Genomic DNA, 21,178 nt, shown 5'->3' with positions numbered 1-21,178 from the left:
CTCTGCACACCCTCTAGCGCCAGTACGTTCTTTCTCAGGTAAGGAGACCAAAACTGAACACAATACTCCAGGTGTGGCCTCACTAACACCGTATACAATTGCAGCATAACCTCCCTAGTCTTAAACTCCATCCCTCTAGCAATGAAGGACAAAATTCCATTTGCCGCCTTAATCACCTGTAAACCAACTTTTTGCGACTCATGCACGAGCACACCCAGGTCTCTCTGCACAGCAGCATGTTTTAATATTTTATCATGTAAATAATAATCCCTTTTGCTGTTATTCCTTCCAAAATGGATAACCTCACATTTGTCAACATTCCATCTGCCAGACCTTAGCCCATTCACTTAACCTATCCAAATCCCTCTGCGACTTCCGGTATCCTCTGCACTTTTTGCTTTATCACTCATCTTAGTGTCGTCTGCAAACTTGGACACATTGCCATTGGTCCCCAACTCCAAATCATCTATGTAAATTGTGAACAGTTGTGGGCCCAACACTGATCCCTGAGGGACAGCACTAGCTACTGATTGCCAACCAGAGAAACACCCATTAATCCCCACTCTTTGCTTTCTATTAATTAACCAATCCTCTATCCATGCTACTACTTTCCCCTTAATGCCATGCATCTTTATCTTATGCAGTAACCTTTTGTGTGGCACCTTGTCAAAGGCTTTCTGGAAATCCAGATATACCACATCCATTGGCTCCCCGTTATCTACCGCACTGGTAATGTCCTCTCAAAATTCCACTAAATTAGTTAGGCACGACCTGCACTTTATGAACCCATGCTGCGTCTGCCCAATGGGATCATTTCCATCCAGATGCCTCGCTATTTCTTCCTTGATGATAGATTCCAGCATCTTCCCTACTACCGAAGTTAAGCTCACTGGCCTATAATTACCCGCTTTCTGCCTATCTCCTTTTTTAAACAGTTGTGTCACGTTTGCTAATTTCCAATCCGCGGGGACCACCCCAGAGTCTAGTGAATTTTGGTAAAGTATCACTAGTGCATTTGCAATTTCCCTAGCCATCTCTTTTAGCACTCTGGGATGCATTCCATCAGGGCCAGGAGACTTGTCTACCTTTAGCCCCATTAGCTTGCCCATCACTACCTCCTTAGTGATAAGTGGACAAAGGGGTGTCAAAAACATCCTTGCCCTCAATGAACTTGATGATCAGAATGAATGGCATAGCAGGACTGAATGGCCAACTCCTGTTCTATTTTCTATGTATGTTTCTCTGTTTTTCCAACAAGAGAGAATCTGACCATCTCCCCATAATGGTCAATAAAATTACTATTGCTGAATAATGAGATGAGAGTGACTGTCCTTGACATCAAGGCAGCATTTGACCGAGAATGGCATCAAGGACCCTTGCTAAACTGGAATCAATGGGAATCAGGGGGAAAACTCTCTGCTGGTTGAAGTCACACCTGGCACAAAGGAAGATGGTTGCGGTGGTTAGAGGTCAAATCGCCAAGGTTCGTTCGGCAGCACTTTCCAAACCCATGACCACTACCATCTAGAAGGACAAGAACAGCAGATACTTGGGAACCCCATCACCTGGAGGTTCCCTTCCAACTCACTCACCACCCTGTCTTGGAAATATATCGCCGTTCCTTCACTGTAGCTGGGGCACCATCCTGGAAATCCCTCCCTAACAGCACAGCACAGTGGGTGTACCTACACCGTGAGGACTGCAGCAGTTCAAGAAGGCAACTCTCCACCACCTCCTGAAGGGCAATTAGGGATGGGCAATAAATGCTATCCTAATCATTGATGCCACATCCTGAAAATGAATTTAAAAAAAAAAAAAAAAAAAATCCCCATCAATTGCCAGGATGAGTGCAGCTCCGACAGCACACAAAGATAAATGCCAAGAAAGACATATCAACCTTCTTGATTGGCCATTCATTCATCACCTTTAAATATTTCCTTCCTCTGCCGCCGATGCAGAGTAGTAGCATCTGTAAGATGCATTCAGCACCTTCCAAACCCACAATCTCTACCATCTAGAAGGACAAGGGCAGGAGACACATGGGACTGCCAACATTTTGGGTTCACCTCACATCACTCACTTGGAATTATATCATTGTTCCTGAGCAAAAAACCTGTAACTCCCTCCCTAACAGCAATGTAAGTGCCTACATCACATGACTGCAGTGATTCAAGAAAGTGGTTCATCACTGCCTTCTCGAGGACAATTGGGGATGGGCAATAAATACTGGCAATGCCAGTGACTTTCTCACGAATAAAAATAATTCTAATTTGATCTAATATTGGCTAAATCCATATTAAAATACCTATAGTTTTGTCTTTGCATTATTCCTATATTCTAGTTTTCACCTTGCTGCAATCTTTTCACTTCTCTGTTTACTTGACTGGCCTATTTTCTCGTCTGTGTTTCACTAAACACAAAGCATATTATCATCACTTAGTTCCAAGCTATAGTGAGGCCATGAAATGGAGAATATCCATTACTCATTTATGTATGAAATATTCATAATTCTGACTGAAAGTTGAAGTTATGATAAAGAAGAATGTAACTTTTGATATCGGACCACTAAACCCCAGCTTAAAATTGTATTTTTGATATATTTCTGTTAAATTTATTATGGCCAACTGAATTTATTTTTTGCTAATACAAAAATAATTTCTTCCAGGTATTCATGTAGTGGAAAATTCTGGCTTGCCTAAAGGTTGTGTTCTTTCTCGGATCCTTCAAGTGCAGATGCTGGATATGATGGACATTGATGGAATCTATCCTTTATACCTGAGAGTTCAACAGCACATAGAGGACTTTCCAACAGACAGGTTAACTGGATTTGTTATCTGATGTACTTCCAGGAGTACACAAAGATGGTTACTTAAATTAATTAGCTACTTAAAATGTATCAATTGTTATCCTCGGTTCAATAGCACTTTACAACATTCGGCATTCATACGTTGGCTAGATATATTTACAAAAGCAAAAAATATTGAGAGGAAACCCTTCCTGGATAGACCGGGAGTTGGCAGTTAAATTCCTCCAGAGTTCATTTATTTTCTCTCTTTGTGGATTTTTCCATGAGGTACTTTTTAACATGTTTTTAATAGAAGATGCTACTGCCCTGGAATCCACTGGCTCTACCATAAGGCCCAACTTATGCTTATGTCTCTGATCAGTTTTGTGATATTTGTAGCAATTTTGCCCACCAGTGTTGTGGTTGAGAAACTTCAGCCTCCCGGTGACAGACCACTCACTGGTTGTACTATTTTATAGCTTCAGTCTGTTCATTGACAGAAAATCACGTTGCTGTTTCTGGATTTTGTGATATTTTCTAACTGTGCCATCAATTTTAACGTTTTTGCAATTGACTCTGTGCACCTCCTGTATGCTCGTTCCCATGAAATCACCACCGTCAGTGGGTCCTCCATATTCTACCCTCAAATAGCTTTTGAACTTCACTCACTACACCTGTCTCTGAACTCTAGTTCCATGCTGAATCTTTTCTATGTACATCATTATCCCATCATGGGATCTGACTCTGGACTCATTCCTCTTATCTTCTATTTCCAATTTCCTGTTTGGCATCAGATTTTTATGTAACTAGGCCAATGTAACTTGAACTCTCCAAATTGATTCGTGTGCAGAGTTTTTATGCCACTCCAGACCCCAAAACCATCATTCTATTTCCACTATTACTTGACTACTTTTCGTTTTACTCCGATCAACATGCAACCTTTCACTACCCTCTTGGGTTACTCTGCCCTCTCAATTCCCTTATTCACCCCATTGATTTTTCTCTTGTCGCCATCAGAGGCTTACCTTCCACTTAGATCAGCCTCATGGCATCTTCTGAAGGGCTCATTATGAACTACAATCTCAATTGTCCTATTTTATTCCTTCAAGACTTTCCCGACAGGAGGACTAATCCTTATTTTAAAATAAATTTAGAGTACCCAATTATTTTTTTCCAACTAGTGTGGCCAACCCACCTAGCCTGCACAGCTTTAGTTTGTGGGGTTGGGGCCCACGCAGACAAGTGGAGAATTGGCAAACTTCACACGGACAGTGACCGGGGCTGGGATTGAACCCGGGTCCTCGGCACTGTGAGGCAGCACTGCTACAAGAGGACTAATCCTTCTGTCGGACTCACTCTCCCTCTGCTGACCCTGTTGTCTCGGCCGGTGAATCGGCTCTCAGCATCTCTCTCAGCCTCTCGCAGCATCGCTCTTTAGAATACTGTTCACGTGAACAAAGCCCATGCCATCCATGGACTATTGTGAATGGTTGTATCAACATCATGGCCCTGGCCTTGGGGGGGAGGGGTACTTTTTCCCTTTAAGCCTCCCTGCCTGACCATATCTTGCAGCAATTTCCTCATCAGGAGCATTATGGTGGCTGTGTGGAATATCACACTTTACATCTTAGAAAATTATTGTTCTGTCCTGCTGTCTCAAATATGATCATGTTTCTCTCACCAGATCCATGTGTTAACTGATGATATTGATGGTTCTCTCTTCAGATGTTATCCTCTCTCCTTTTAAATACCTTGTCACCACTCCCTGTCCTGAAAAAAAACACCACCATGTCCTTACAAGTTGCTGCTCCATCTCCAACCTCCCTTTCTGGCTCTAAATCCTTGAATGTGTTCTTGCCTCCCATGTTTGAATTCCTCTAACCCGGTTAATGCCCCAGCCAGAGTACTCAAACAGCTGATACCAAAGTTACAAGTAGCATCCTATGTGACTGCGACAAAGATGAACTATCCCTCCTGGTCCCTTTTGACCTGCCTGTAGCTGTTGAAAATATTGGCCACACGCCTCCTCCAACACCTGTCCACTATTGTCCTCCTGAGTGGGACTGCTTTTACCTGGTTCCATTACTGCACGCTCTCCCTGTGTCTGTGTGGGATTCCTCCGGGTGCTCCGGTTTCCTCCCACAGGTCCCGAAAGACATGCTTGTTAGGTAAATTGGACATTCTGAATTCTCCCTCTGTGTACCCGAACAGGCGCTGGAATGTGGCGAATAGGAGATTTTCAAAGTAAATTCATTGGGATGTTATCTATCTAATTGTAACCAGAGAATTACCTGCAACAGTTTATTTCCCGCCCCCGCACTATTACCATCGGTAGTGCCAAGGATCTATTCTTCCACCCTCCCAAACCCCTATTTCTCTTTTTACTTGCTACTCCGCAGAATAATTATATGAAATGGCACAATATTAGTTTTCACGTGTACACTGACACTTGGATCTACCTCAGCACAATATTGCTTGATTCTTCCACTGTTGCTAAATTGTCAGACTACTTACCTGACATCCTTTACTGGATGAATTAAATATTGGAAGGATTGAAGTCCTGTTCCGAATTCTGGTTCCTTGCTACTGTCTCCATCCATCTCCCTGGCAACTGTCTGAAACTGAACTTGACTGTATTTGTAACATTGGTATCCTATTTGACCTCTAATTAAACATTCAGCTCATGATTGCACCACCACTAAGAATGTCTTTTTCCACCTTCATAACGTCACGCCTGTTTCACTGATCTGCAAAAAAAACCCTCTTCATGACTGTTATCTCTAGGCTCTTTTTAAAATTGAGAGTGCCCAATTATTTTTTTTCCAATTAAAGGACAATTTAGCATGGCCAATCCACCTACCCTGCACATCTTTGGGTTGTTGGGGTGAGACTCTCACAGACACGGGGAGAATGCGCAGACTCCACATGGACCGTGACCCAGGACCGGGAATGAACCTGTGCTCTTGGCGCCATGTTACTTCTAGACTTGACTATCCCAATGCACTCCTAGCCAGTCTCCCATGTTCTACCAGGGATGAGAAATTGCCACCATTTTGTCGAATTCTGACTTTTGGACAATGGAATTCTCCTCTTTTAATATATATTGTCTTTTTAAAAAAATTTAGAATATCCAATTATTTTTTTCCAATTGAGGGGCAATTTAGCGTGGCCAATCCACCTAACCACATTTTTGGGTTGCGGGGGTGAAACCCACGCAGACACGGGGAGAATGTGCAAACTCCACATGTACAGTGACCCAGGGCCGGAATTGAACCTGGGTCCTCAGCGCCGTATGCAGCAGTGCTAACCACAGTGCCGCCGTGCTCCAGCATTTGCACCCACTATCGACCATAAAAACCGTTGTAATTACACGATTCCTCGTCACAAAATATTTTCAGACCCTTTATCTTTCAGTCACTTGTTTTCAGACCTTTTGTCTTTTGGCACTTCCCTGTCCTTTGTAAACATGAGGTAATCCAAAACCCTGCTGTCTGTGTTTTAATTTGCTCCAAGTCTCGTTCAATTATGCCCACTGTGCTCACTGAGTTGTTTTGGCTTCTGGACAAGCTGGCACTATACTTAATAGTGCTTTAATACTCAATCCATAGTTCCACACACACTATTCCAACTCGTTCCTGTAAAGTGTCACTTGATCTCAATTCAACCACCTTCTCCAGAAGTCTATTCTCCATAACCACTATCTTACAATTAATTGGGAGAGATTCTCTAATCTTCTTTCTTTTCTTGAGAATTTTAATTATATATTTATATAGTCCTACATTCAGCTCATGAGTCCTATGTTCTTCATCTATGCCTTTCATTATTTTAAGAATGTAATATTAGTGTCTCCTCCTTCTCTGGTACAAATAAGTTTCAGTTTGTGTTTTTTTACTGAGCCCCCTGGGGCCTTGTTTAATATCCTGTTCAATCGTCTTTTAACCCATAGGAAACATTTTTGAGGTGCAGTGGCCAAGATTTTGCCATTGATTTCTGGGGCGTCATTCTCTGCCGGCGGGAGTCTCCGTTTTGCCGGAGCCCAGGGGTTTCCCGACGGCTTGGGGCTGCCCCACAATGGGAAACCCCATTGACCGGCCGGTGTTACGGAGACTCCCTCCGGCCGGTCGGGGCAGAAATGTGTTGGGGCGGGTAGGAGAATTTCGCCCCTGGTGTCAATGGAACACATTGTCATTCCACTACCTTCTAGAAGGAGCTGAGTATCTAACTGGTTTTGTTTACCTGTCTCCCACTGACCAGATGTTTTTATCCCCTTCTAATTGAATACTTTAAATAGGATTCCTTCATGTTGTATACATGTCTTGTTTTACTTGCTTCAATATGCAGTACCCTACATTTATCCACACTTGGTCTGAGATATGGCAGATGGAGCTATCTATGTAATTGGTCCACATTTCTCTGAAGTTGAATTCCTTTCCACTTATTATCTGCGTAACATAACCTAGCACCCTGGGTGGCACAGTGGTTAGCACTGCTGCATCACAGCTCCAGGGACCCGGGTTGAATTCGGGCCTCTGGTGACTGTCGAGTTTGCACTTTCTCCTTGTGTCTGAGTGTGTTTCCTCCGGTTTCCTCCCACAGTCCAAAGATGTGTCGGTTAGGTGGATTGGTGATGCTACATTTCCCTTCAGAGTCCAAAAGGTTAGGTGGTGTTACTTGGTTGCAGGGATAGGGTGGAGGCGTGGGATTAAGTAGGGTGCTCTTTCCAAGGGCTGGTGCAGACTCGATGGGCCGAATGCCCTCCTTCTGCACTGTAAAGTCTGTGATTCTATGAACCCATTGTCAGGAAATCTAATGCTAGTGCATCCCAGTCCATATTGTTTACAGATATTTAGATCACAATTTATCCAGAACAGTCTATGGAAGGAGTCAGTCATATATTGACATTTGTCCAAGTGATGGTAAATTCGTAAAATAAATGCAATAGTTATCTCCGTCCAGTATGCTCTATGAATTTTAGTTATCGCTGTGTCTTGTACTGACCACACGAGGGTGCTCTTAGACTCGAAATCTTCAATTATTAATATTGTAACAATTCTTTCAAGTTTTGGTAATAGGCTTTCCAGCAAAGTGTTATTCCTGCATCTCTATATTGTAATTAACATTTCAGAATTGTGCGACTAATGCATTTTTAAGAGTAATCTTCAGGGGATGGTAATATTCTCAGACATTTTAGCATGTTGAAGTTTTCAAACTTTGGAATCTAAAATACTGAACAGGTACCAGAGAAGCTTATCTAAGATTATGTACTGTGCCTATGTTTTAGTACTAAGCTTGTGTGTATGACTGCTTTTTATATATTTCTCTACGCAGCATTTGAGAAATTAACAATTCAGTAAAAAAAATTTAAAGCAAAGATTTTATTTAATAATTTTAACAATTTTCAACTACAATTCCCGACAGAGACAGAACCCACAACAAAATAACCATCAACCCCCCCCCCCCTTAAACACACATCCTAACCAACATGGCTTATAAAAACACACCGCCAGCCCTTCCCGGCCCTCCCGCCATTGGTTTTCTTACCCTTATTCGTCACAGAGGGGGAGAGAGGGCCTCTCTCCCTCTGGGCTCCCGGGTCTTCCGACACTCTCAACGATCACCACCTCTGGACTCGGAGCCACCCTCCCTTGCAGGACCTCTGACATGAACGTCTGCAAAGCCCTGCCAATAGCCCCTCAGTCTCGGACACGCCCAGAACATTTGTACATGATTCGCAAAACTTCCCCCACATCGCCCACACCGGTCCTCCACCTCCTCAAAGAACCTGCTCATCCAGGCCACAGTCATGTGTGCCCTGTGGACCACCTTGAATTGGATCAGGCTGAGCCTGGCACACGACGGGGACGCGTTAACCCTCCGCAGGGCCTCCTCCCATAACCCAGCGTCCATCTCTTCTCCCCGCCCCCCCCCAACCCGTCTTCCCACTTTCTCTTCATCTCCCCTATTGGGGCACCCTCCCACTCCATCAGCTCCTTATAGATTTCAGAGATCTTCCCCTCCAATTCCTGTTCTTGACATCACCATAACCTGTAACCCCCTTTGCGGGAGGCGTGGAAAGCTCGAGACCTACCTCCGGACAGGTACCGGAACCCGTTCCCACCTGGCAACTCAAACTCCTCCTCCAGCACCTCCAAACTCAGAAAACCCTCATCAAGAAAAAGATTCCCAAATCTCTCGATGCCTGCCTCCTGCCACCTCTGAAAGCCCCTGTCCAGGCACCCCGGAGCGAACCGATGGTTATCGCAAATCGGTGCCCACACTGACTCCAAACCCCATATACTGCTGCCACTTTGCCCACACCCTGAGGGCTGCCACTACTACCGGGCTTGTGGAGTACCGAACCTGTGAGAACGGCAGAGGTGCCATTAACAATGCCCTCAGACTTGTGCCCTGACAGGATGCCACCTCCACCCGCTCCCATACTGACCCATCCCCACTACCCACTTCCTGACTATCAATATATTCGCCGCCCAGTAATAGTCAGTAAAGTTCGGAAGAGCAAGTCCCCCCTCCCCACGCCCCCGCTCCAGCAGCACCGTCCTCACCTGCAGGGTTTTAACGGTCCAAATAAATCCCAAAATTATCTCTCATCTTCCTAAAAACGATTTGGGGATAAAAATTAGGAGACACTGAAAAACAAACAGCAACCTCGGAAGGACTGTCATTTTCAGTTATCCTTCCTGATGTATCAAATTTAAATTCCTTTTTATATTTATTTATCTCAGCCTATAATATCTTTAACCAGGGATGTGGGATGTCTCTGGGACAAAGGTATTTTTCAAGTTCTCTGTATTAAATGTCACCCTCTTTTAACTGGCCAGAACTGTGCAATAAGATTTGGATATCCTTCTGCACAGAAAAGCCCAAGCAATACCTAGACTAAACTAGGATTCTCATGTTGACAATAACTAATTATGTGGCATTAGTTTGCATGTGGAGGGGTGCTGCAAAAATTTGATTTAGGATTTTGGAAGTTCTGAATATATTTTTGGTTGGGAGGGATTGTAAGCATGGATGATGATTTAGTATAATTCTTTTTCATTGTGCACCGTTTCAATTTTAAGTAATTGTTGTTTCCATTCTCCCTGTGCAGGAGTAGGTTACATTTAGATGGCCCTTATAATGAATCTTTTTATGAAAGTCTATCAGATTGTCATTCGCAAGATGATGAAACAGTGGACTATGCAGCCCAAAAGGTAAAACCGGTTACACGTTCATTTTTCATGGGAGTATTATCAGAATGCAGATTGCATAAAAAAGACTAATTCCTGTCATTGCCTAAATATTGATGTTGACTTCTATCATGTTAGTTTAATTGTTTTGTGTCCGAATGTTAACTTCATAAATGTCTATTGTGAGGAATATCTAATTCATGGTTCAAGTTAATATTTTAGAGGTAATGTTTAGTTCTGGGAAGATTATTCTTGTGAAAGTAAAGCAACTAAAATGCTGGGCTTCAAAGATTGTTAAAGGAAAATGGTAGTTCAGAAAGTTACCCTTGTTTGTTTAATAGAATCAGAATGATAAGGATGGAGCCATAAGAAAGCAGGTGGGTACTTAACTGGATTGCAGAGACGTGATAAATAGAACATAGAAAAATATAGCACAGAACAGGCCCTTCGGCCCACGATGTTGTGCCGAACCTTTGTCCTAGATTAATCATAGATTATCATAGAATTTACAGTGCAGAAGGAGGCCATTCGACCCATTTAGTCTGCACCGGCTCTTGGAAAGAGCACCCTACCCATAGTCAACACCTCCACCCAACACTAAGGGCAATTTTGGACACTAAGGGCAATTTATCATGGCCAATCCACCTAACCTGCACATCTTTGGACTGTGGGAGGAAACCGGAGCACCCGGAGGAAACCCACACAGACACGGGGAGGATGTGCAGACTCCACACAGACAGTGACCCAAGCCGGAATCGAACCTGGGACGCTGGAGCTGTGAAGCAATTGTGCTATCCACAATGCTACCGTGCTGCCCTTAAGAACAAATAAATCTACACTATATCATTTTACTGTAATCCATGTACCTATCCAATAGCTGCTTGACGGTCCCTAATGTTTCCGACTCAACTACTTCCACAGGCAGTGCATTCCATGCCCCCACTACTCTCTGGGTAAAGAACCTACCTCTGACATCCCCCCTATATCTTCCACCATTCACCTTAAATTTATGTCCACCCGGGGAAAAAGTCTCTGACTGTCTATCTATTCCCCTGATCATCTTATAAACCTCTATCAAGTCGCCCCTCATCCTTCTCCGTTCTAATGAGAAAAGGCCGAGCACCCTCAACCTTTCCTCATAAGACCTACTCTCCATTCCAGGCAACATCCTTTGCACCTTTTCCAAAGCTTCCACATCCTTCCTAAAATGAGGCGACCAGAACTGTACACAGTACTCCAAATGTGGCCTTACCAACGTTTTGTACCGCTGCATCATCACCTCACGGCTCTTAAATTCAATCCCTCTGTTAATGAACGCTAGCACACCATAGGCCTTCTTTACAGCTCTATCCACTTGGTTGGCAACTTTCTTTTTTTAAAAATATATTTTATTCAAGTTTTTTGGCCAAACATAACAATACGTAGTGTTTCTTTTACACAACAATAAAGCAATATAAATAACCGTGGCCAGTTTTAAACAAATAAATAAATAATATATATAAACAAAAACAAAAAAACTAAACTAAATGGCAACTGCCTTGTCCAAAATAAATACTCTCCAAAAATACAGTCCAACAATCCAATATACAATTACATATACCAAATACCTATACATATACAATAACATCCCTGAGAGTCCGTCCGATTCCTCCCCCCCCCCCCCCCCCCCCCCCCCCCCCCCCCCCCCCCCCACCCTCCCCCTCCCCCCTGGGTTGCTGCTGTTATCTACTTCTTTTCCATTCCCTCTATCTTTCTGTGAGGTAGTCGACAAACGGTTGCCACCGCCTGGTGAACCCCTGAGCCGAACCCCTTAACACAAACTTAATCCGTTCTAACTTTATGAACCCTGCCATATCGTTTATCCAGGTCTCCACCCCCGGGGGTTTGGCTTCCTTCCACATTAACAATATACTGCGCCGGGCTACAAGGGACGCAAAGGCCAGCACGTCAGCCTCTCTCGCCTCCTGCACTCCCAGCTCTTCTGCAACCCCAAATATAGCCAACCCCCAGCTTGGTTCGACCCGGACCCCCACCACCTTCGAAAGCACCCTTGCCACCCCCACCCAGAACCCCTGTAGTACCGGGCATGACCAGAACATGTGGGTGTGATTCGCTGGGCCTCTCGAGCATCTCGCACACCTATCCTCTACCCCAAAAAATTTACTGAGCCGTGCTCCAGTCATATGCGCCCTGTGTAGCACCTTAAATTGTATCAGGCTTAGCCTGGCACACGAGGACGATGAGTTTATCCTACGTAGGGCATCCGCCCACAGCCCCTCCTCAATCTCCTCCCCCAGTTCTTCTTCCCATTTCCCTTTCAGCTCATCTACTATGATCTCCCCCTCGTCCCTCATCTCCCTGTATATGTCCGCTACCTTACCGTCCCCCACCCATGTCTCTGAGATCACTCTATCCTGCACTTCTTGCGTCGGGAGCTGTGGGAATTCCCTCACCTGTTGCCTTGCAAAAGCCCTCAATTGCATATACCGAAATGCATTCCCTTGGGGCAACCCATATTTCTCCGTCAGCGCTCCCAAACTCGCAAACGTCCCATCTACAAATAGATCTCTTAATTGTACTACCCCAGCTCTTTGCCATGCTCCAAATCCCCCATCCATTCTCCCCGGAACGAACTTATGATTGTTTCTTATCGGGGACCGCACTGAAGCTCCCGTTCCTCCCCTATGCCGTCTCCACCGCCCCCAAATTTTCAATGTCGCCACCACCACTGGGCTTGTGGTGTATTTCTTTGGTGAGAACGGCAACGGCGCCGTCACCATTGCTTGCAGGCTAGTCCCCTTGCAGGACGCCTCCTCCATTCTCTTCCACGCCGCTCCCTCCCCTTCTCCCATCCACTTACACACCATTGAAACATTGGCGGCCCAGTAGTACTCACTTAGGCTCGGTAGTGCCAGCCCCCCCCTGTCCCTACTACGCTGCAAGAATCCCCGCTCCCTCTCGGGGTCTTCCCAGCCCACACAAAACTCATAATGCTCTTCTCAATTCTTTTGAAAAAAGCCTTCGTGATCACCACCGGGAGGCACTGGAACACAAAAAGGAATCGCGGGAGGACCACCATTTTAACCGCCTGCACCCTACCTGCCAATGACAAGGACACCATGTCCCATCTCTTGAAATCCTCCTCCATCTGTTCCACCAACCGTGTTAAATTAAGCCTATGTAATGTACCCCAATTCTTGGCTATCTGGATCCCCAGGTACCGGAAGTCCCTTGTTACCTTCCTCAACGGTAAATCTTCTATCTCTCTGCTCTGCTCCCCCGGGTGCACCACAAATAACTCACTTTTCCCCATGTTCAGTTTATACCCTGAAAAATCCCCAAACTCCCCAAGTATCCGCATTATCTCTGGCATCCCCTCCGCCGGGTCCGCCACATATAACAACAAATCGTCCGCATATAGAGATACCCGGTGTTCTTCTCCGCCCCCTAAGTACTCCCCTTCACTTCCTGGAACCCCTCAGTGCCATGGCCAGGGGTTCAATCGCCAGTGCAAACAATAACGGGGACAGAGGACATCCCTGCCTCGTCCCTCTATGGAGCCGAAAATAGTCAGACCCCCGTCCATTCGTGACCACGCTCGCCATCGGGGCCCTATACAGCAACTGTACCCACCTGATATACCTGTGCCCAAAGCCAAATCTCCTCAACACCTCCCACAAATAATCCCACTCCACTCTATCAAATGCTTTCTCGGCATCCATCGCCACCACTATCTCCGCTTCCCCCTCTGGTGGGGGCATCATCATTACCCCTAGCAGCCTCTGTATATTTGTATTTAGCTGTCTCCCCTTCACAAACCCAGTTTGGTCCTCATGGACCACCCCCGGGACACAATCCTCTATCCTCATTGCCATTACCTTGGCCAGGATCTTAGCATCCACATTCAGGAGGGAAATAGGCCTGTATGACCCGCATTGCAGTGGGTCTTTTTCCTTCTTTAGGAGGAGCGATATCGTTGCCTCTGACATAGTCGGGGGCAGCTGCCCCCTTTCCCTCGCCTCATTAAAGGTTCTCATCAGTAGCGGGGCCAGCAAGTCCAAATATTTCTTATAGAATTCAACTGGGAATCCGTCTGGTCCCGGGGCCTTCCCCGCCTGCATGCTTCCAATCCCTTTCACTACTTCCTCCGTCTCAATCTGTGCTCCCAGCCCCACTCTCTCCTGTTCCTCCACCTTAGGAAATTCCAGCTGATCCAGAAAGCACATCATTCTCTCCTTCCCGTCCGGGGGCTGCGCTTCATATAATCTTTCATAAAATGCCTTGAACACTCCATTCACTCTCTCCGCTCCCTGCCCCATCTCCCCCTCCTCATCTCTCACCCCCCCCATCTCCCTCGCTGCTCCCCTTTTCCTCAGTTGGTGGGCCAACAACCTACTCGCCTTCTCCCCATATTCGTACTGTACACCCTGTGCCTTCCTCCATTTTGCCTCTGCTTTACTTGTAGTCAACAAGTCAAACTCTATATGTAGCCTTTGCCTTTCCCTGTATAGTCCCTCCTCCGGTGCCTCCGCGTATTGTCTGTCCACCCTCAGCAGTTCATTCAACAACCGCTCCCTTTCCCTACCCTCCTGCTTTCCTTTATGTGCCCTAATAGATATCAGCTCCCCTCTAACCACTGCCTTCAGTGCCTCCCAGACCACTCCCACCTGTACCTCCCCATTATCATTAATTTCCAAGTACCTTTCAATACACCCTCTCACCCTTAAACACACCCCCTCATCTGCCAATAATCCCATGTCCATTCTCCAGGGTGGAAGCTGTTGTTTTTCTTCCCCTATCTCCAGGTCCACCCAGTGTGGAGCATGATCCGAGATGGCTATAGCCGTGTACTCCGTCCCCGTCACCTTTGGGATCAGTGCCCTCGCCAAAACAAAAAAATCTATTCGTGAAAATACTTTATGTACATAGGAGAAAAACGAAAACTCCTAGGTCTGCTAAATCTCCAGGGATCTACTCCTCCCATCTGCACCATAAAATCCTTAAGCACCCTAGCTGCAGCCGGCCTCCTTCCGGTCCTGGACCTCGATCTGTCCAGCCCTGGGTCCAGCACCGTATTAAAGTCTCCACCCATTACCAACTTTCCCACCTCTAGGTCCGGGATGCGTCCTAACATACGCCTCATAAAATTGACATCATCCCAGTTTGGGGCATACACGTTCACCAATACCACCGCCTCCCCTTGCAGTTTGCCACTCACCATCACGTATCTGCCCCCATTATCTGCCACTATAGTCTTTGCCTCAAACATTACCCGCTTCCCCACTAGTATGGCCAACCCCTTGTTTTTTGCATTAGCCCCGAATGAAACACCTGCCCCACCCATCCTTTGCGAAGTCTAACCTGGTCTGTCAGCTTCAGATGCGTCTCCTGAAGCATAACCACATCTGCCTTAAATTTCTTTAGGTGTGCGAGTACCCGTGCCCTCTTAATCGGCCCGTTCAGCCCTCTCACATTCCACGTGATCAACCGGGTTGGGGGGCTCTTTACCCCCCCCCCCCCCCCCTTGACGACTAGCCATTTCCTTTTTCAGTCCAGCTCCTCACCCGGTTCCCACGTAGCTGTATCCCCCCCCAGGCGGCTCCCCGCCCCGGCCCCCCCCCCTCCCATACCAGCTCCCCCTTCTCCCCAGCAGCAGCAACCCAGTTAACCCCCCCCCCCCCCCCCCCCCCCCCCCCCCCGCGCTAGATCCCAAGCTAGCGTAATTGCACCCCCCATGTTACTCCCAGAAGTCAGCAAACTCTGGCCGACCTCGGCTTCCCCCCGTGACCTCGGCTCACACTGTGCGAGGCCCCCTCCTTCCTGCTTCCCTGTTCCCGCCGTGATTACCATAGCGCGGGAACAAAGCCCGCGCTTCCCTTTTGGCCCCGCCCCCAATGGCCGGCGCCCACAGCTCCTCATCCTCTCTCAACCCCTCCCCCACGACATGGGGAAGGGAGAGAAGTTACAGGGTCGCAGGTTTAACAATCTGGGAAGTCTTCTCTTCCCCCTTTCCCCCCCTTCATCCCACAAATTCACCCCCCCCCCCACTTTTGTCCCAAACGTTCTTTTTCTTCTGGCCCGCTCACTCCAGCTTCTCCTCGACAATAAATGTCCACGCTTCGTCTGCCGTTTCGAAATAGTGGTGTTTCCCTAGATGTGTGACCCACAGTCTCGCCGGCTGCAACATTCCGAATTTGACCTTCCTTTTATGCAACACCACCTTGGCCCGATTAAAGCTTGCCCTCCTTCTCGCCACCTCCGCACTCCAATCCTGATACACGCGGATCACCACATTCTCCCACCTACTGTTCCGAGTTTTCTTGGCCCGTCTGAGGACCATCTCTCTGTCCTTGTATCGGAGAAATCTCACAACTATTGCTCGAGGAATTTCTCCAGCCCTCGGTCTTCGCGCCATAACTCGATAGGCTCCCTCCACCTCCAGCGGACCCGTCGGGGCCTCCGATCCCATTAACGAGTGCAGCATCGTGCTCACATATGCCCCGACTCCGCCCCCTCTGCACCTTCGGGAAGACCAAGAATCCTTAAGTTCTTCCTCCTCGCATTGTTCTCCAGCACCTCCAGCCTTTCCACACATCTTTTGTGTTGTGCCTCGTGGATCTCCGTTTTCACCACCAGGCCCTGTATGTCGTCCTCATTCTCAGCAGCCTTTGCCTTCACGACCCGAAGCTCCTGTTCCTGGGTCTTTTGCTCCTCCTTTAGCCCCTCAATCGCTTGTAATATCGGGGCCAACAGCTCCTTCTTCATCTCCTTTTTGAGTTCATCTACGCAACGCCGCAGGAACTCTTGTTGGTCAGGGCCCCATATTAAACTGCCTTCTTCCAACGCCATCTTGCTTTGTGCCTGCCTTCCTGGCTGCTGCTCTTGAGGATCCACCGCAATCCGGCTACTTTCCTCTCTTTTTTCCAGCCGTGTCCGGGGGGGATTCCCTTCTGGATTACCGCACAGTGTTATTTGCCGTTAAAATTGCTGATGGGGCTCCTATTAAGAGCCCAAAAGTCCGTTCCACCGGGAGCTGCCGAAACGTGCGACTTAGCTGGTCATCGCCGCACCCGGAAGCTTGATTGGCAACTTTCAAAGATGTATGAACATAGACCCCAAGATCTCTCTGCTCCTCCACATTGCCAAGAACTCTACCGTTAACCCTGTATTCCGCATTCATATTTGTCCTTCCAAAATGGACAACCTCACACTTTTCAGGGTTAAACTCCATCTGCCACTTCTCAGCCCAGCTCTGCATCCTATCTCTGTCTCTTTGCAGCCGACAACAGCCCTCTTCACTATCCACAACTCCACCAATCTTCGTATCACCTACAAATTTACTGACCCAACCTTCAACTCCATCATCAAAGTCATTAATGAAAATCACAAACAGCAGAGGACCCAGAACTGATCCCTGCGGTACGCCACTGGTAATTGGGATCCAGGCTGAATATTTGCCATCTACCACCACTCTCTGACTTCTATTGGTTAGCCAGTTCGTTATCCAACTGGCCAAATTTCCCACTATCGCATGCCTCCTTACTTTCTGCAGAAGTCTACCATGTGGAACCTTATCAAATGCCTTACTAAAATCCATGTACACTACATCCACTGCTTTACCTTCATCCACATGCTTGGTCACCTCCTCAAAGAATTCAATAAGACTTGTAAGGCAAGACCTACCCCTCACAAATCCGTGCTGACTATCCCTAATCAAGCAGTGTCTTTCCAGATGCTCAGAAATCCTATCCTTCAGTACCCTTTCCATGACTTTGCCTACCACCGAAGTAAGACTAACTTGCCTGTAATTCCCAGGGTTATCCCTATTCCCTTTTTTGAACAGGGGCACGACATTCACCACTCTCCAATCCCCTGGTACCACCCCTGTTGACAGTGAGGACGAAAAGATCTTTGCCAACGGCTCTGCAATTTCATCTCTTGCTTCCCATAGAATCCTTGGATATATCCCGTCAGGCCCGGGGGACTTGTCTATCCTCAAGTTTTTCAAAATGCCCAACACATCTTCCTTCCTACCAAGTATTTCCTCGAGCTTACCAGTCTGTTTCACACTGTCCTCTCCAACAATATGGCCCCTCTCATTTGTAAATACAGAAGAAAGGTACTCGTTCAAGACCTCTCCTATCTCTTCAGACTCCATACACAATCTCCCGCTACTGTCCTTGATCGGACCTACCCTCTCTCTAGTCATTCTCATATTTCTCACATATGTTTTCCTTGATCCTACCCGCCAAAGATTGTTCATGTCCTCTCTTAGCTCTCCTAATCCCTGTCTTCAGTTCCCTCCTGGCTATCTTGTATCCCTCCAACGCCCTGTCTGAACCTTGTTTCCTCAGCCTTACATAAGTCTCCTTTTTCCTCTTAACAAGACATTCAACCTCTCTTGTCAACCATGGTTCCCTCACTCGACCATCTCTTCCCTGCCTGACAGGGACATACATATCAAGGACACGTAGTACCTGTTCCTTGAACAAGTTCCACATTTCACTTGTGTCCATCCCTGACAGCCTATGTTCCCAACTTATGCACTTCAATTCTTGTCTGACAACATCGTATTTACCCTTCCCCCAATTGTAAACCTTGCCCTGTTGTACGCACCTTTCCCTCTCCATTACTAAAGTGAAAGTCACAGAATTGTGGTCACTATCTCCAAAAATGCTCCCCCACTGACAAATCTATCACTTGCCCTGGTTCATTACCAAGTACTAAATCCAATATTGCCCCTCCTCTGGCCGGACAATCTACATACTGTGTTAGAAAAGCTTCCTGGACACACTGCACAAACACCACCCCATCCAAACTATTTGATCTAAAGAGTTTCCACTCAATGTTTGGGAAGTTAAAATCACCCATGACTACTACCCTGTGACTTCTGCACCTTTCCAAAATCTGTTTCCCAATCTGTTCCTCCACATCTCTGCTACTATTGGGGGGCCTATAGAAAACTCCTAACAAGGTGACTGTTCCTTTCCTATTTCTGACTTCAACCCATACTGCCTCAGTAGGCTGATACTCCTCGAACTGCCTTTCTGCAGTGTTATTCTATCTCTAATTAACAATGCCACCCCCCCACCTCTTTTACCACCTCCCTAATCTATTTGAAACATCTATAACCAGGGACCTCCATCAACCATTTCTGCCCCTCTTCTATCCAAGTTTCCGTGATGGCCACCACATCATAGTCCCAAGTACCGATCCATGCCTTAAGTTCACCCACCTTATTCCTGATGCTTCTTGCGTTGAAGTATACACACTTCAACCCATTTCCGTGCCTGCACGTACTCTCCTTTGTCAGTGTTCCCTTCCCCACTGCCTCATTACACGCTTTGGCATCCTGAATATCGGCTACCTTAGTTGCTGGACTACAAATCTGGTTCCCATTCCCCTACCAAATTAGTTTAAACCCTCCCGAAGAGTACTAGAAAACCTCCCTCCCAGGATATTGGTGCCCCTCTGGTTCAGATGCAACCCGTCCTGCTTGTACAGGTTCCACCTTCCCCAGAATGCGCTCCAATTATCCAAATTCCTGAAGCCCTCCCTCCTACATCATTCCTGCAGCCACGTGTTCAGCTGCACTCTCTCCCTATTCCTAGCCTCGCTATCACGTGGCACCGGCAACAAACCAGAGATGACAACTCTGTCTGTCCTGGCTTTTAACTTCCAGCCTAACTCCCTAAACTCATTTATTACCTCCACACCCCTTTTCCTACCTATGTCGTTGGTACCAATGTGCACCACGACTTCTGGCTGCTCCCCCTCCCCCTTAAGGATCCTGAAGACAAGATCCGAGACATCCCTGGCACCCGGGAGGCAACATACTTCCGGGAGTCTCGCTCGCGACCACAGAATCTCCTATCTATTCCCCTAATCATTGAATCTCCTACAACTATTGCTTTTCTATTCTCCCCCCTTCCCTTCTGAGCCCCAGAGCCAGAGTCAGTGCCAGAGACCTGGCCGCTAGGGCCTTCCCCCGGTAGGTCATTCCCCCCCCCCCCCCCCCCAACAGCATCCAAAATGATAATCTATGATTAATCTAGGACAAAGGTTCGTCACAACACCGTGGGCCGAAGGGCCTGTTCTGTGCTGTATTTTCTATGTTCTATGTATTGAAGGGGAACGGCCACGAGGGATCCCTGCACTGTCTGCCTGTTTTTTTTTTTTTCCCCTGACTGTAACCCAGCTATTCTTGTCCTGTACCTTGGGTGTGGTTACCTCCTTGTAACTCTTCTCTATCACCCCCTCTGCCTCCCGGATGATCCGAAGTTCATCCAGCTTCAGCTCCAGTTCCCTAACACGGTCTTTGAGGAGCTGGAGTTGGGTGCACTTCCCACAAGCATAGTCAGCGGGGACACCGGTGGTATCCCTCACCACCCACATCCTACAGGAGGAGCATGCAACTGACCTAGCCTCCATCCCCTCTTACCTTACAGAATATAGCTGCCCTGTGGACCAACTGGATCTCCGCCCTCCGACTCTGCTCCCAGTCAGCTGCACTCTCTGTAAACTCCTGGCTCTCTTCTCACTCTTTGCGGAAATGTAGGAAACAAAATGAAAGGAGCACCTTACTCCCTCCTCACCTAACTCCCTCAGTCACCAAACTCTCACTATAGCACTCAAATGCACCAAATTCAGCACTCAGTGCAAACCAGTGATGTCAGCACTGATTTCAAAGAAGCGCAGTCCACAGATATTTTGGGAGTTTGAGCTAATTTAGGTGCATGCAGTGAACTCTGAAAGGTTACATTGTCATGGAGTTAGGTGGAGCTCAAGAAGGAATCTCTCATTTCTGTGTGTTTTCTCAGAGAGGCCTTGGTTACAGTTTAAGCCTCGTGTCGTTTGTAGCTCACAGAGAAGCCCTGGAAGGTGTTAGCAGGCTCCAGGCAGATGGGGCACAGCAAAAGCCTGGGGAGCTGAGAATTTGGCAGAAGGCCACTGTTTCAGTGCCAGGTAGTTGGGGCTCAGAAAGACTGGGAGTCACTAATAACTTGGTGCAACTGGGGGACTGGAGCCCAGAGAAACCTTGGGGCAGTGCCAGCTTGGTGAAGCTAGCATTTTGAACAAAGGTTGGAATTGAGCTGGTTATTAGAAGTGGGAGGGCAGCATTGAAATTGGGAAGTAAGCAGTCATTGAGGTAGTCAGAGCAGCTTTTAGGGAATTCTGAGGCTAGATCTTTGAAAGTGAAGAG

At 47.0% G+C, this 21,178-nt stretch overlaps 1 protein-coding gene across 1 annotated transcript in view; it reads left to right on the top strand.

The window, feature by feature from the left end:
- ippk (inositol 1,3,4,5,6-pentakisphosphate 2-kinase) overlaps positions 1–21,178 on the top strand; it is a 105,460-nt gene that overhangs the window by 75,081 nt on the left and 9,201 nt on the right. The window contains exons 10-11 of the mRNA XM_072472640.1: positions 2,666–2,816; positions 9,897–9,999. Of these exons, the coding sequence (XP_072328741.1) occupies positions 2,666–2,816; positions 9,897–9,999 (254 nt within the window). The remainder of the gene's footprint in view (positions 1–2,665; positions 2,817–9,896; positions 10,000–21,178) is intronic.

The sequence above is a fragment of the Scyliorhinus torazame genome, chromosome 13, assembly GCF_047496885.1.
Source record: "Scyliorhinus torazame isolate Kashiwa2021f chromosome 13, sScyTor2.1, whole genome shotgun sequence".
Taxonomy (NCBI): Eukaryota; Metazoa; Chordata; class Chondrichthyes; order Carcharhiniformes; family Scyliorhinidae; genus Scyliorhinus; species Scyliorhinus torazame.
The sequence above is the reverse complement of the archived record's forward strand: the minus strand, read 5'-3'. Positions and strand labels throughout refer to the sequence as shown.